We start from the raw sequence: 14,705 nt of genomic DNA, 5'->3' as shown, positions 1-14,705 counted from the left end.
CTACATATTGAGATTTCTACAGTTTGTATTCATTAAAATAATAGCAGAATATTAATTTTAATAAGTCCTACTAAGACAATTTCATGTATTCATTCAATCATTCAATTTTATTGAGCACTTAGTCGTGGTTAGGGTCCCTGCCTTCACAGAGCCCACAGTCTATTGGGGGAGATAGGCATATAAGTGCAATAAATTATTTTAAGTGTTGTGACAGAAACGGATTTCTATTTTGTTCATCACTGCATACCCAGTGACCCACGCATCATAGATGAATCAGTCAAGTATTTATTTTATATCTGCTCTGTGCTTTGCACTGTTGAATATTGAGGACATAGTGATTTCCTTGAGAAACTTAGTTTATCTACCTCATTCATTCAATGGTTCATTTACTGAACAGATATCTAACAAGCATGTACTAAGTGCTGGGCACTATTTTGGTATTTGGCATACATGAGTAAAATGCTTGCCCTTATAGCACTTAAGTTTTAGAAAAGGGAGAAAGTATAGTAAACGATAAGCATAATAGAAAATTATATAGTATGTTACAATTGATAATAATACATTTAGAGGGATCAGAGATGTCAGGGTGAGGGGACAAGGGCAGGTTGCAATTTTACAGAAGGTGGTTAGTGTAGGACTCATTAAGAAGGTAGTTTCTAAACTTGAGATGAAAGAGGTGAGATAGTTAGCCATGTAGGTTCCTGGGAAAAGAGTGTGCCGGAGAGGCAATAAGGATCGAGCACGTGGGTAGCACAGTCAGTTAAGTGTCCGACTCTTGGTTTCAGTTCAGTTCATGATCTCAGAGTCCTGAGATCGAGCCCCGTGTCAGGCTCTGTGCTCAGCAAAGAGTCCGCTTGGGATTCTCTCTCCCTCGTAGTCTTTCTCTCTCAAATAAATAAATAAATCTTAAAAAAAAAAAAAAAAAGTTCCAGAGAGGCAATAGCAAAATCCCCAAGGCATGCCTAGTATCTTCAAAGAACAATAATAGGAGTGTGTCTGGAGCAGTGTGAGTTAGGGGGAGAGCAGAAGGACATAGATGAAGGAAGTGGTAAGACCAGATAATGTGCAGACTTGCAAGCCATTTTAAAAACTTGAGCTTTTACTGCAAGTGAAATTGGGGAGTCACTCTAGGGTTTTAAGCAGAGGAGTGACACAATATGACTAATGTTTAAAGGATCTCTCTAGTTGCTCTGTTGAGAATGCGGTGTAGGAGGGCAAGGGTAGGAGCAGGGTATTGGCTTATAGGCTAATGGGCCAACAGTAGCAGTGGAGGTAGTAAGAAGTGAATGGCATGCATATATTTTGAAGGTAGAGTCAAGAGGATTTCCTAAATTATTGCACGTAGGGTATGAGAGAAAGAGCAGAATCAAAGATGACTCCTGGGTTTTGGGGTCTGAGCACCTGGAGAAAGAGATTGCCATCAACCTAGACAAGGAATACTGAAGGTAGATCAAGTTTAGATGGGAAGATCAGGAGTTCAGTTTTAGTCATATTATGTTTGAGGTGTCAAATCTTCATTTGGATGCTATTGTGTAACCAATGGATATATGTTAAGGAATGAGGTATAGAAACTGTACCTTTGGGAGTCATTAACATATGGGTAGTATTTACAGCAATTAATAAAGTTGGCTAAGATCATGTACATGATAAATGTAGATAGAGAAGAAAAACTGGGTCCTGAGGCCCTTTAACATTAAGAAGTTAGGAAGAAAAGATGAAATCAGAAAAGACCTGGAATAAAAGCAAAGAAGAAAAAGCAGGAGGGTGGAGTGTAAAGAAAGCGTTTAAAGGAATTAGGAGTGGTCATCTGTGTTGAGAGCTGTTGAAAGGTGAAGTAAGGTAAGGACCGAGAATTGACCATTGACTTAGCAGAGTAGAGGCAATTGTCATGATGGGCAGTTTTGATGAAGTAATAGTAGCAACAACTTGATTGGAGTAGGTTTTAAAGATTGTGAAGCAAGGAATTTGGAGATATTGAATGTAGACAATATTAGAGAATTTGCCACAAAAGAGAAGAAAGAAATGGGGCAGAGCCGGTAGGCAAAGAGGGATGAATAAAAAGATTTATTTATTTTTGGGCGCCTGGGTGGCTCAGTTGGTTAAGCGACTGCCTTCGGCTCAGGTCATGATCCTGGAGACCCAGGATCGAGTCCGCATCGGGCTTCCTGCTCAGCAGGGAGTCTCCTTCTCCCTCTGACCCTCCCCCCTCTCATGTGCTCTCTCTCTCAAATAAATAAATAAAATCTTTAAAAAAAAAAAAAAGATTTATTTATTTTTAAGATGGATGAAATAACAGCATGCTTGTTTTTATTGTATGCTGATGGAAGCAGTCAAATAGAAAGGGAAGAAGTAATGATGTGGGAGAGAGGAAAGAATTGCTGGAGCATATCCGTGAGTCAGGGAAAGGGATTATGATCTAAGAGCTTGCCATTAAGTTGTATTTCTAAACGTCATGTATACAATAAAATTAGAGCTGTTATTAATCATTACTTTTGACTAAACTTTTCATTAATTAACTGGATGAAGAACAGACTAAATAAACCCGAGTACTCTCTTGAGAGACACATGCAACCCAGAGAACAGGATACCTAAATAAAATTTGAAGTAACTGCAAATTAGACTCCTGTTACCACAGAATAGTAATAAACAGAATCAGAATACTCCTGTTGTTAAAACAGTGGAAGGACTCATTACAAATTATGGCTTCATAGTTAAGTATGGGTAATGAAAAGTAACTTGTTTTATTTAATAGAAAAAACTTTACTTTGTTTCCTTTCTCTTAAAGGTGTAGCTAGTTTGAACCAGAGTGCACTGAGCCGTCCAATGCAAAGGAAACTGGTGACACTTGTAAACTGTCAATTGGTGGAGGAAGAAGGTCGTGTCAGAGCCATGCGAGCAGCCCGTTCACTTGGAGAAAGAACTGTAACAGAACTAATATTACAGCACCAGAATCCCCAGCAATTGTCTGCCAACCTGTGGGCTGCTGTCAGGGCTCGAGGATGCCAGTTTCTAGGGCCAGGTAGGATAGATCACTATCTTGTCTCTCTTACTGACTATCAGGGTGAGAGGATCCCAATTTCTAGAGTTAGCTGAGAATCCCCAGACTCAACCCATCTTTAGTTATACACACAAATCTTGACGTAATTAAAGATAAACCAGTTTTTGTAATCATGATCTATGTGATAGTACTGTAACATTTTAGAATAAATTTCTCATTTAATCTTTAGCAGCCTTCAAAAGAAGTGACACAGATCCGCTTTCACAATTTAAAGAACCAAGTTAGAGGCCTAAGATTATACAGGTAGTAAGTAAAGGAAAAGTAAAGTTTTTTTTTTTAATAAAAAAAATTTAAAAATTGTCTTTAAAACTTGGAAAGCAGAAATTACACACAAAAAAAATAATCACTGGGGTTGAGGCCTTCATAGTTACTACCATCCAAATTCTATTTAAAAAATCTTTACCTATAACAAGGTTATGAATGAAGTACACTTTTCTGTTACCTTTTAGAGCTTTATTATTTTACCTTTCTGATTTAGAACTATAGTCAGGTAGAATTTTGTGTGTGAGTGTGTGTGAAGGAAACTTTTTAAATAAGTGACATTGGGACAACTGAATAGATGTGGAAAAAGATAAAATTGGATATATTTCTTATACACCATAGCTACTTAAATTCCAAGTAGGTCATAAATATTTGTTATTAAAAAATACATCATACAACTAATGAAGAATACAAGAGTGAATTCCTCTATAACTTAGTATAGGAAACACTTTTTTTTACTCCAAATGCAGAAGCAGTAATAGAAAAGACTGATACATGATTAAATATTTTTTTAATTGCATCACAGAAAATATCAGCAAAGTAAAAAAATTACAAACTGGGGCGCCTGGGTGGCTCAGTTGGTTAAGCAACTGCCTTCGGCTCAGGTCATGATTCTGGAGTCCCGGGATTGAGTCCCACATCGGGCTCCCTGCTCAGCGGGGGGTCTGCTTCTCCCTCTGACCCTTCCCCTCTCATGCTCTCTGTCTCCCATTCTCTCTCTCAGATAAATAAATAAAATCTTTAAAAAAAAAAAAAAAAATTACAAACTTAGAAAAATGTTTGTATTCTATCACAAAGGACTAATATAACTAATATGTAAGGTACGTCTAAAAACTCAGAGAAAGATACCAACCACCCAATTTAAAAATTGGCAAAAGATATAAGCAGAAAATGCACGAGAAAAAGTAATGTAAATGGCCCTCAAACATATAAAATATACTCAGTGTTTCTCATATCAAGAGAAATATTCACGAAAATTATATTGACCGTTTCTCATGTATCAGATTGGCAGAATTAAAAAGTTTGACAGTATATTTTGTTGTCAGAGCTGTGGGAAAACAGGTACTTTCATCCAATAACAGTGGGAGTACTAAGTGGCACACATTTTATTTTATTTTTTTTTAATTTCTTATTGTTATGTTAATCACCATACATTACATCATTAGTTTTAGATGTAGTGTTCCATGATTCATTGTTTGTAAGTGGCACACATTTTAAAGAGAGATATTCCACAATGTCTACCAAAATCACCTATGCACTTATTCTTTGGCCTAACAGTTCCATTTCTACAAATCTATCCCAAAGATACAGCAAAAAATACAGAATGCATAGTTATTTTTTTTTTAAGTTTTTATTTAAGTAATCTCTGTACCCAGCGTGGGGCTCAGATTCACAGCTCTGACTAAGCCAGGGCTGTGAATCTGAGCATCTAAGCCATGCTCTTCTGACTAAGCCAGCCAGGTGCCCCCAGAATGCATAGTTATAAAAGCACTATTTGTAACAGCAAACATCTGGAAGCAACCTGAATGTCTATGAAGAAGACACTTGTTTAATAAACAGGTATATCCTTTGAGTGGAGTACTCTGCAACTGTCAAAAGGAATGAGGAAGATGTATATGTTCTGCTAGGGTGTGATCTCTATACCTTAAAAAAAAAAAAGCAAAAGGGGCACCTGACTGGCTCCGTTAGTAGAGCATGGGACTCTTGGTCTCAGGGTCATGAGTTCAAGCCCCATGTTGTGTGTAGAGCTTACTTAAAAAAAAAAAAAAAAAGAAGGAAAAGAAAGAAACAAAGAAAGAAAGAAAAGAAAAAAAACAGGTGCACCTGGGTGGCTCAGTCAGTTAAGCGTCTGCCTTTGGCTCAGGTCATGATCCCACGGTCCTGGGATCGAGCCCCGCATCAGACTCCCTGCTCAGCGGGGAGCCTGTTTCTCTCTCTCCCTCTGCTGCTCCCCCTGCTTGTGCTCTCTCACTCTCTCTGTCAAATACATAAAATCTTTAAAAACAAGAACAACAGGGGCGCCTGGGTGGCTCAGTCGTTAAGCGTCTGCCTTCGGCTCAGGTCATGGTCCCAGGGTCCTGGGATCGAGCCCCGCATCCGGCTCCCTGCTCAGTGGGAAGCCTGCTTCTCCCTCTCCCACTCCCCCTGCTTGTGCTCCCTCTCTCGCTGTGTCTTTCTCTGTCAAATAAATAAATAAAAAATCTTTAAAAAAAATAAAAATAAAAACAAGAACAACAAAGTGCAGAATAGTGTGCTGCTTATAATATTTTTTATTTAAGAAAGGGAGAGAGATACAACCATTGTCTACTTTTGTTTATATTTTCCAAAAGAAACAATGGTAGGAGATATTTAAAAGTAATAAACTTATATAGAGGAAGGAGGCACCAAGAGAAAGCAGACAGGACAGAACTAGACCTTGTTGAATGTACCTTGTTTTATACTTGGGACCCATGTAAATGTTCTATGTAATTATAAAACAATTTTTAGTAAAAATAAATTTTAAAAGTTTAATTAAAAAGAATAAGACGCAATACCTAAAAACAAAAAATTTAAAACTACATTAAGTTGGTAGCATATTCATCAGGAATGAATTACTACAGGTGACTTTGGAACACAGTGTTTTGATTTTTATATCCCTAGTGGGATATATAATCCTAGGGTATAATCAGGCACACGGTAGGATAAAGCAAGTAAGTAATTATGTTAATGCCATCAGGAACCAAGATTTTCAGCATTTAAAGGAAAAGATACAAGTATGAAATCAGGGCGCCTGGGTGGCTCAGTCAGTTGGGCGTCTGCCTTCGGCTCAGGTCATGATCCCAGTGTCCTGTGATCGAGCCCCATGTCAGGCTCCCTGCTCCTTGGGGAGCCTGCTTCTCCTCCCTCTGGTCCTGCACCCCCTCTCATGTGCTCTCTCTCTCACTCTCGCTCTGTTCTCTCTCAAATAAATAAAATCTTTTTTAAAAAGTATGAAATCAAAGAATTTATGTAAGAACGCTTTAGTTTTAAATTTGAATTGTCAATGTAAGTACAGGCTCATTTACTTTTCTCTCTCTAAAAACGCGTATTCCCTAGATCTGTCCACTGAAAGGGCTTAGAAACAGTGAATAGCCATAGCACCCAGATTATGATTCTTCATAAATACCATTGCCCATTAAAAAGAAGCAGGGCTGTTTAGTCTTTAGATAATGCCATATTCCAGTTCTAGGATAGCAAGTACGAGTTGAGCCTGGGAATTCTTGGGCTAGAAAGCAAAAAAGCTATCAGAGATCATTGGCATCTTGTCAGAATTAGAAGTAGATTTGAAAGGGCTTCCACTGGCCATGAGTGGCACAGTTCGAACACCAAAATGAATAATGACTGTAATGGATTGAAACATAAAATATATGAAAATCCGTGATTTTGTAATGATGGTATAGGAAAAATTAATCTGTTATCTTTGGCAGTTGCTAAATAATGCCAACACATTATTCTAGAAATTGCAAAAGAGTAGAATAAAAATCAAGCATGTTTTTTCTGCCTTTCCTTTACAAACTTTTCAAGGACAGTTTCTCAGGGTGTTGAGTGTAGCTTCCTCTTTTAGCAAAATTCCAGCTAATAAATTTAGAAAAAAAGTGTCAAAAGTAGAAAAATCACACATTTACAACCACAAATGAATTAGTGGGTCTACACAAGAATTATTAGTAGCTATTAAAACCATTAGATGTAAGGTTGCTGGGAAAATTTACTATAGATGCATGAGGCCTGAACACATTGATCATTACTAAACCCACTAACATTACTAAAAGTGAGACATCTAGGCCTTAAGTATCTCCTTATGTAATATACGTAATAACAAGTATGCTTGGCAGAAAAAGAAACAAAACCTCAAAAAATAAAAACTCATTCTGAATATAATCAAGCCTATACTTTACATGAAATAAGGAGGCTAAATGAACATATTTAGAAATACTATAAGCACAAAATTAGCCAAATCAAGAATGTTGGGAATTGTTTAGAAAAATGATTGTTTCTTCAAAAAATTCAGAGAAAACCTGAATTTTCTCGTAAATGGGAAAGTGAAGGGTAGTGGGAAGCTAGTATAGTTTTTTTTTTTTTTTTTAAGCTGAAAGGCATATTAACCAAAAGCAATATGGACTTTATTTGGGTACTTACTAAAGAAGCCAAGTATAAGAAGAAATTTTTGAGACCGTGGGAAAAAATTCAACGTGAACTGGATATTAGATGATAGTAAGGATATATATTACTTTTTTAAAATGTGATAATGGTATACAGTTTTTTTTGAAGTCCTTACATGTTAGAAATATATAATGAATTATTTAAGGGTGAAATGCTATGTTGTGTGGGATTTACATCAAAACACTCCAGCCAAAGCAAACTAGAAAAGTGGGTAAGAACTGGCAACAGCTATCTTACGGGTTCATATGATCTCTACTTTTATGTATGTTGAAAATTTACCATAATACAAAGTTAAGTTAAAAAATAATTTGAAAAATCCACATTTATATGTAATTTAAAAATGCTGTTTTTGGATATTTCCTCATATTTATTTACCTGACCCAAGAAGCACTAGATTAGGTATCAAATATCCTTTGTTCTACCACTCAACAACAAAAAGACAACACAATGTAAAAAAATGGACCAAGGGCGTGAATAGACATTTCTCCAAAGAAGGTACACAGATGGCCAAAAAGAGCTTGGAAAGATTCTCAGTGTCATTAGTCATTAAGGAACTGCAAATCAAAATCACAATGAGATATCACTTCACACCGGCTAGGTTTGCCGTAATCTAAAAAATGGAAAATTGGTGAGGATGTGGGTGAAACGTGGGAAGCAGAACGGTGCAGCCTCTGTAAAACGACTTGTCGGTTCCTCATAAAGTCAGAGTTACCGTATGACCCAGCAGTCCCACTCCTTGTGTATATATCCCAAAGAACTGAACAGGGATTCAAACTAATGCTTGTACGCCAGTGTTTACAGCAGCATTCATCACAGTGGTCCAAAGGTGGAAGCAATCCACACGTGCATCAGCTGATGAATGGATAACCAGATGTGCTTTGTCCATAAATAGAATATTATTCAGCCACAGAAAGAATTGAAATATATAAAATATTTTTATTTCTATATAAAGTCAGCATAAAAATTAAAAAAGGATTGAAATTGATATGTGCTATAGTGTAGGTGAACTTCAATAATATTATGTTAAGTGAAAGAAGCCAGGGAAAAGGTCACATATTCTATGATTTCATGTATTTGAAGTATCCACAAAGGTAAATCCATAGAGTCAGACTGCAAGCTAGTGGTTGCCAGAGGCTGGAGGTAGAGGCTATGGTAGGTGACTGCATAATGGCTGTAGGTTTCCTAGATAGACCTGATGGTTGTTCATGTGAATTGTATTCTCTAAAGGGGTTAATTTTATATAAAGTTTACCTCAATTTTTTAAAAAAGTCCTTGGTGCAAGTACAGTTTTGCTGCTATCTAGTTGTGAACCTTGACCTCAGTGCCTCACTTGTAAAAGGGTTTGATTTTGATTTTGATTTTTTATTTATTTATTTTTTTTAGGGTTTGATTTTTAATCCAGATTCTAGATGCGCTCTCAGTTTTGAAGTTCCACTGTTTTAATTGAGAACCAATGCACTTTTAACTTTTAATTTTAAAATAATTTCTGATTTACCCAAAAGTTGCAAGAACAATGCAGAGAATTCCTGTATACTCTTCATCCGCAATCACTAGTTTTTAATATTTTGTTATATTTGTTATGTTATTTGCCCTTTTCCTCTTTTCTGAACCATTTGAGAACAGGGTGCATATTTCAGTGCCCTGTTATCCCTTTATACTTCGATGTATTTCCAAAAAACAAGGATACCGTCTTATGTAACAACAGTACGTTCATCAAACTGAGAAAATTTAACCTACATACCATACTAAAATCTAGTTCATATTCCGATTTTGTCAATTATTCCAAAAATGTCTTTAATGGAATTTTTCTTTCAGAATACAGTCCAGTCCAAGATCAGTTATTCTATTTATTTGTCATCTCTTTTTAGTCTTCTTTTATCTGGAACCCTTCTTCAGCCCTTCTTTGTCTGATGTTGTTATTCTTCAAGAATACAGGCAGTTGTTTTTTTTTTAAAGATTTTATTTATTTATTAGAGAAAGCACACGTGCATAAGCATGGGGGAGAGGGAGAAGCAGGCTCCCCACTCAGCCGGGAGCCCGACGTGGGGCTCCATCCGCGGACCTGGGATCGTGACCTGAGCCAAAGGCAGATACTTAACCAGCTGAGCCACCCAGGTGCCCCAGGCAGTTATTTTATAAAAAATTCCTTAATTTGAGTTTGTCTGATATTCCCTCATGATTAGATTCAGATTATACTATATACATCCCTGGCTGGAAAACAATATAAATTAATACCTTCTTTAGGTATTGCATCCACAGGCTAATATCACTTTAAAATCGTACAAAATTGTTGTCAGGCAAAGTTAACAGTCCCAAGCATTAAAGAAAAATTACCATTTACCATAAGGCTACTATATGTTCTTTATATGTATTTAATATATCAGAGTATCTCCATGTATTTTGTAAATGAGGATTTTTTTCTTTGCACTGTAACATTATTGTTATCTAGTTGATTATTAAATACCTGCAGGAGATATGTTTTAAGTTCTGTTGATTTATGTTCTAAATGGTTGTTTAGTAGAAATTATATTTTGTTTGATTGCTTTTTAAGTAAACTGTATTTTTGTATGTGTGGTGTCCTCTTTTTGTGCTAATGAAATACAGACTGTGGATAATGGACCGCCATGAACCTAATACCCAAAGAAGTCTGACAGACATGATCTGCAGGGTTTCTCATTTATTGTGAATTCATGTTTCTCACTTCTAGCTATGCAAGAAGAGGCCTTGAAGCTGGTGTTGCTAGCATTAGAAGATGGCTCTGCTCTCTCAAGGAAAGTACTGGTACTTTTTGTTGTGCAAAGACTAGAACCAAGATTTCCTCAGGCATCAAAAACAAGTATTGGTCATGTTGTGCAACTACTGTATCGAGCTTCATGTTTTAAGGTAAGTAGCAAGCAGCCATCTAGACGTTACATGCCTTTGTATGAGATAGAGGCTTTCTAGAATGGATGTTACCTGGTCTAGAGGCTCCAGGAATGCAGAATGCTTCTAAGAGTTGAAAGGAAACTTTATTTTCCTTCTGCATTGTTTGCATCTGTGATATTACCTGTTGAGAATAAACATGTGAAGGTGTCAGTAACAGAAAACAGAGCATAAGGAAATAGTTTGGTAAACTTGACTCTTGGGATAATGAATGTAGACTAAAGAAGTCTAATTCAAATGAATTTCCCATCTTAAAAGGGAAAATTATATAGAAGAACGTAAAAAGTTGGTTTTTCAATTTCCCATTGTTATTTTTATTTTATTCCCTGTTGTGATTAGATTATGACCTTTAATCTGAAGGTGGCCTATAATGTTGCCTTCAGGACAAGAGAGTGAAGAGTTGAGGTACTTGCCCCACTCTGCATTTAGGAGGTGTGATTTTTTTTGTGTGTTTTGTTTTGGTGGAGAAGACAGAAAAACCCCAAGATACTTAGAAATGTGGTTGCATTGTCTTATAGACTTGTGCGTGGTTACAGGTACTGAGAGAGGTGGAAAGTAGGCTGAATCCTTAAAAGTTTCTGCATGTTACAAGAGTAGGGACTGCTGGCTGGATCTTGAGAAAAGCCCAGATACTTGGAACTAGAAAAGTCCATTGGCTTCTATAAAAGTAAAACATCAAAATTTGAAAGCCAAAGCTATTTTGCTGGTTTTATAGCCCAATAGTGAAAACAGTACAGACAGAAAAAAATTTTTTCGGCAGACTGCTTAGTTTGAAATAACAGGTAATTGCTGATGGAAATATGTTCAAATGAACTCACTTATCTCCACTAATGAGGCTTGGACACTATCTCCTTGATAGTTATAGTGCTTGATTTTGTGCCCTTAAGGGCAAAAATAGAAATGAATCCCTGGTTCCTCAAACATTATGTTTTTGGCTAAGCAACCAAATTACAGAGATCATTTATCATCCTCAGGTGACTGACTAGGTTCTCACACTGTGTATTCCTGATTTAATGTGTTTTTTCTCTCATAGGAATCGTACTGATTTGTGGTTTATGATAGTCATCTACAGTTGCTTCTAACATCTGACATTTGAATAACACTAGTATAGAAAGTGATTTCAATTTTATGCTCTCATTTCATCCTCACTGCCCTCTAGTTTAAAATGTTAAAGCAGGGCACCTGGGTGGCTCAGTCGGTTAAGCGACTGCCTTTGGCTCAGGTCATGATCCCAGGGTCCTGGGATTGAGTCCCGCATTGAGCTCCCTGCTCTGCAGGGAGCCTGCTTCTCCCTCTCCCACTCCCCCTGCTTGTGTTCCCTCTCTCGCTGTGTCTCTCTCTGTCAAATAAATAAATAAATAAAATCTTTTAAAAAAAATTAATAAATAAAATGTTAAAGCAGTGTTTAGATTAATAAAAGGATAACGTACTGACTTAACTGCCAAAAGGCCTCTCTTGGGTGTCATTTACTCTAGTAAAATCACAATTGTCAAAGGTCTTTCCTTGATTTTATAGGCTTAGAGATGGGAATTTTTGTGGGTGCATACAGTAGATTCTTTCCTCAGGAATAGAATACCCTTACCAAGGTCACCCACAATGGATGATCTATTTTATTAATTTGTAATGAGAAGTGCAATTTTTACATGACTTAAATCATCATATTGTAGATACTTTCCTGCCGAAGAGGATCAGACCTTTGCTTGTGTGGCCTGGCATCAGCGCAAGGGAGTTAATAATTCCAACGTTTTATTGCAGTGATTCCCAACTAATGATCTGCATCAGAATTACTTATGGGGATTTTAAAAGTATACAATCCTGGGTCCCATCCCCGGATGTATTCTGATTTGGTGTATCTGATGTGGGACTTGAGCATTCATACATACTTTTTAAATCGTGTGGTCTTCAAAGCCAGGAATTATGATTACCTGAAATTGTAGTTTTTAATGCTTCACGGGTGATTTTGATGCATGGTAGTGAGAACTTTAATATGACCATGCTCTGTTAGCCACCTGTGTATGTCTTTACTACTCAGGTGAATAGATGCTTATGCTGCCTACGAGGCACCCTTGTAGCCTACGTGGTAGTTGGGTGACGCTACCGTTGTGTGGTTCTTGGGTTTCTTTCTTCTGTTTTTTAGGTTGATAATTCTTTCTTTTGTTTCCTCAATGTTTCTTTAAATAGGTTAAGGTAGAATATAGATTTTTGGGACTTCTAAGTTACTCTGCTCCCAAATTATACCTAAGATTATGTTTAGAATTTTGGATGTCCCACACTTTTCTCTAATGTAATTACATATTCCCAAAGAGATTTTGAACTGATACTATTAATTCTCAGATGGTAACTTGATTTTCCCATCTTCATATTCTTGGGGTCATATTATTGTTGTCTCATGTGCCAACAATAGAAAGAACCAGTGAGGTGGTTTGGAGATATTTTCATTTTGCCAATGAGAAAATCATGATTTTGAACAGTTTGAATGATTTGTTCATTCTGAATTATAGAATCTGTACTAGTCCTAGGTATTCTGAATCCTAGCCAAGTTTCAAATTTCATTGTGCAAGTTTTAGATAAATGATATCACCTATTGTGGAAATTATCTAGTCATACACTTGCATGTTTGGAGAATTAGACAGTTTCAGTAGGGTATGTGAAACTGCAAGCTTTTGAATTTGTTTTTTTTAAATGACTTAAGTCAGGTATAAATTAAAGCTGTATAAATACCCTAATGATCATTTTTGTGGTGATAGAAAATTTCTTAATCATCACATGGCAGTGCTAATATATGTCTACCCATTGGACTGATCTGTCATTCCTCGCTTAAAAGTCCTCAGTGGCTTCCCATTCCCTTCAGCATAATATATAAATTTCTCACCATAGTTTATAAGGCCCTCTATGATTCTTCTCTAGCTTCTTAGTCTTTAATTCTGTGTGCTCTGCTCTTTCATTTTTCTATTTCACCACTTGCTACTCTTGTTAGGATTCTGTTTCTTACCTGGAAACGCCTATTCATTCTTTAAGACTCAGTTCATGCAGCCTTCAAGATGGGGAAGCCTTCTCTGTTATCCCTTCCTTCTCCCCCAAGTCAGATTTAATTGCCTTTCCTTTATGTTGCCATGGAGCATTATAAAAGCACGTATACTATAATTTTCTGTTTACAAGTGTCTTCTCTATCAGCCACTGAGTTCATTGAAAGGAGGAAAAACTATGTACTGGGTTATGTAAGTTCTGCTTTGTTCCAAAAAGAATTTGTGATAAGGACATTCTCCTCTTTGCACCTTCTTTTGTCTGGTGTCTGATATCTGTACTCTCCCCCCCAAAAGAATTGATTGGAGAAGGAGGGAGAGCAGACCAATTCTGATGGGTTTTTTTTTTCTCCTTTCTATTTCTTAGGTTACCAAAAGGGATGAAGACTCTTCTCTGATGCAGCTAAAGGAGGAATTTCGGAGTTATGAAGCATTACGCAGAGAACATGATGCCCAAATTGTTCATATTGCTATGGAAGCAGGACTCCGCATTTCACCTGAGCAGTGGTCTTCACTTCTGTATGGTGACTTGGCACATAAATCACACATGCAGTCTATCATTGATAAGGTTTGTGAAATTAGTGATGTTTGTTTTATATCATTGCTGTTACGTAGAAGAGCATTGCAATCTTCTAAAGGAACTAAAGAGACAACTAGTTGGAGATTCCTGTGTTTTAAGTATCAGACTGTATATTATTTTATCTTTATTTCTTTTTATTATTTTTCTAACTTTCAAAATAAATGACGGGAGGCAATAGGGAAGCACATATAGGATAGTAGCATAAAAGCAGCCTGGCTTTCAGAGTCTGTTGTTTATCTGTGTTTTGACCCCAGAGAGCTAATATAGCTTATAATAAGTAAGTTTTTTAAGTGTCTAATGATGAATTTCATAGGGCAGATTCTGAGGTGAAAATTTCATTCATCATTGATAACTCCTACTATGGAATCTGAAGGCACTTGAAAACCTGTTTAGTATGTTGACTAAATGAAGCATTTGAATATAGATGTGTCATAAGAAGCAGAGTAAAAGCCATTCTGTTGTCTGTTTTTTAGCTGCAGTCTCCAGAATCATTTGCAAAGAGTGTCCAGGAATTGACAATTGTTTTGCAACGAACGGGTGACCCAGCTAACTTAAATAGACTGAGGCCTCATTTAGAGCTTCTTGCAAACATAGACCCTAATCCAGGTATGTGAAAAAATATTTAGTTGCTTATACTTTTTCTGCCCTTGAGGTAAATAACACAAGAGAATTACTGCTAACA

At 36.7% G+C, this 14,705-nt stretch overlaps 1 protein-coding gene and 1 non-coding gene across 6 annotated transcripts in view; both read left to right on the top strand.

Moving 5' to 3' along the window:
* Window positions 1-14,705, top strand: part of RC3H2 (ring finger and CCCH-type domains 2) — a 50,779-nt gene that overhangs the window by 10,072 nt on the left and 26,002 nt on the right. For all 5 annotated transcript variants that reach the window (XM_036107861.2, XM_036107857.2, XM_036107858.2 and 2 more), the window contains exons 4-7: window positions 2,786-3,019; window positions 10,206-10,381; window positions 13,811-14,011; window positions 14,497-14,629. In XM_036107861.2, coding sequence (XP_035963754.1) covers window positions 2,786-3,019; window positions 10,206-10,381; window positions 13,811-14,011; window positions 14,497-14,629 — 744 coding nt within the window. The remainder of the gene's footprint in view (window positions 1-2,785; window positions 3,020-10,205; window positions 10,382-13,810; window positions 14,012-14,496; window positions 14,630-14,705) is intronic.
* Window positions 14,299-14,410, top strand: LOC118545562 (small nucleolar RNA SNORD90). The gene has a single exon (XR_004922146.2). It is a non-coding gene; the product is annotated as a small nucleolar RNA SNORD90 (small nucleolar RNA).

This window comes from Halichoerus grypus, chromosome 14, assembly GCF_964656455.1.
Source record: "Halichoerus grypus chromosome 14, mHalGry1.hap1.1, whole genome shotgun sequence".
In the NCBI taxonomy this organism is placed as follows: Eukaryota; Metazoa; Chordata; class Mammalia; order Carnivora; family Phocidae; genus Halichoerus; species Halichoerus grypus.
This window is presented reverse-complemented; position numbering and strand designations above follow the sequence as displayed.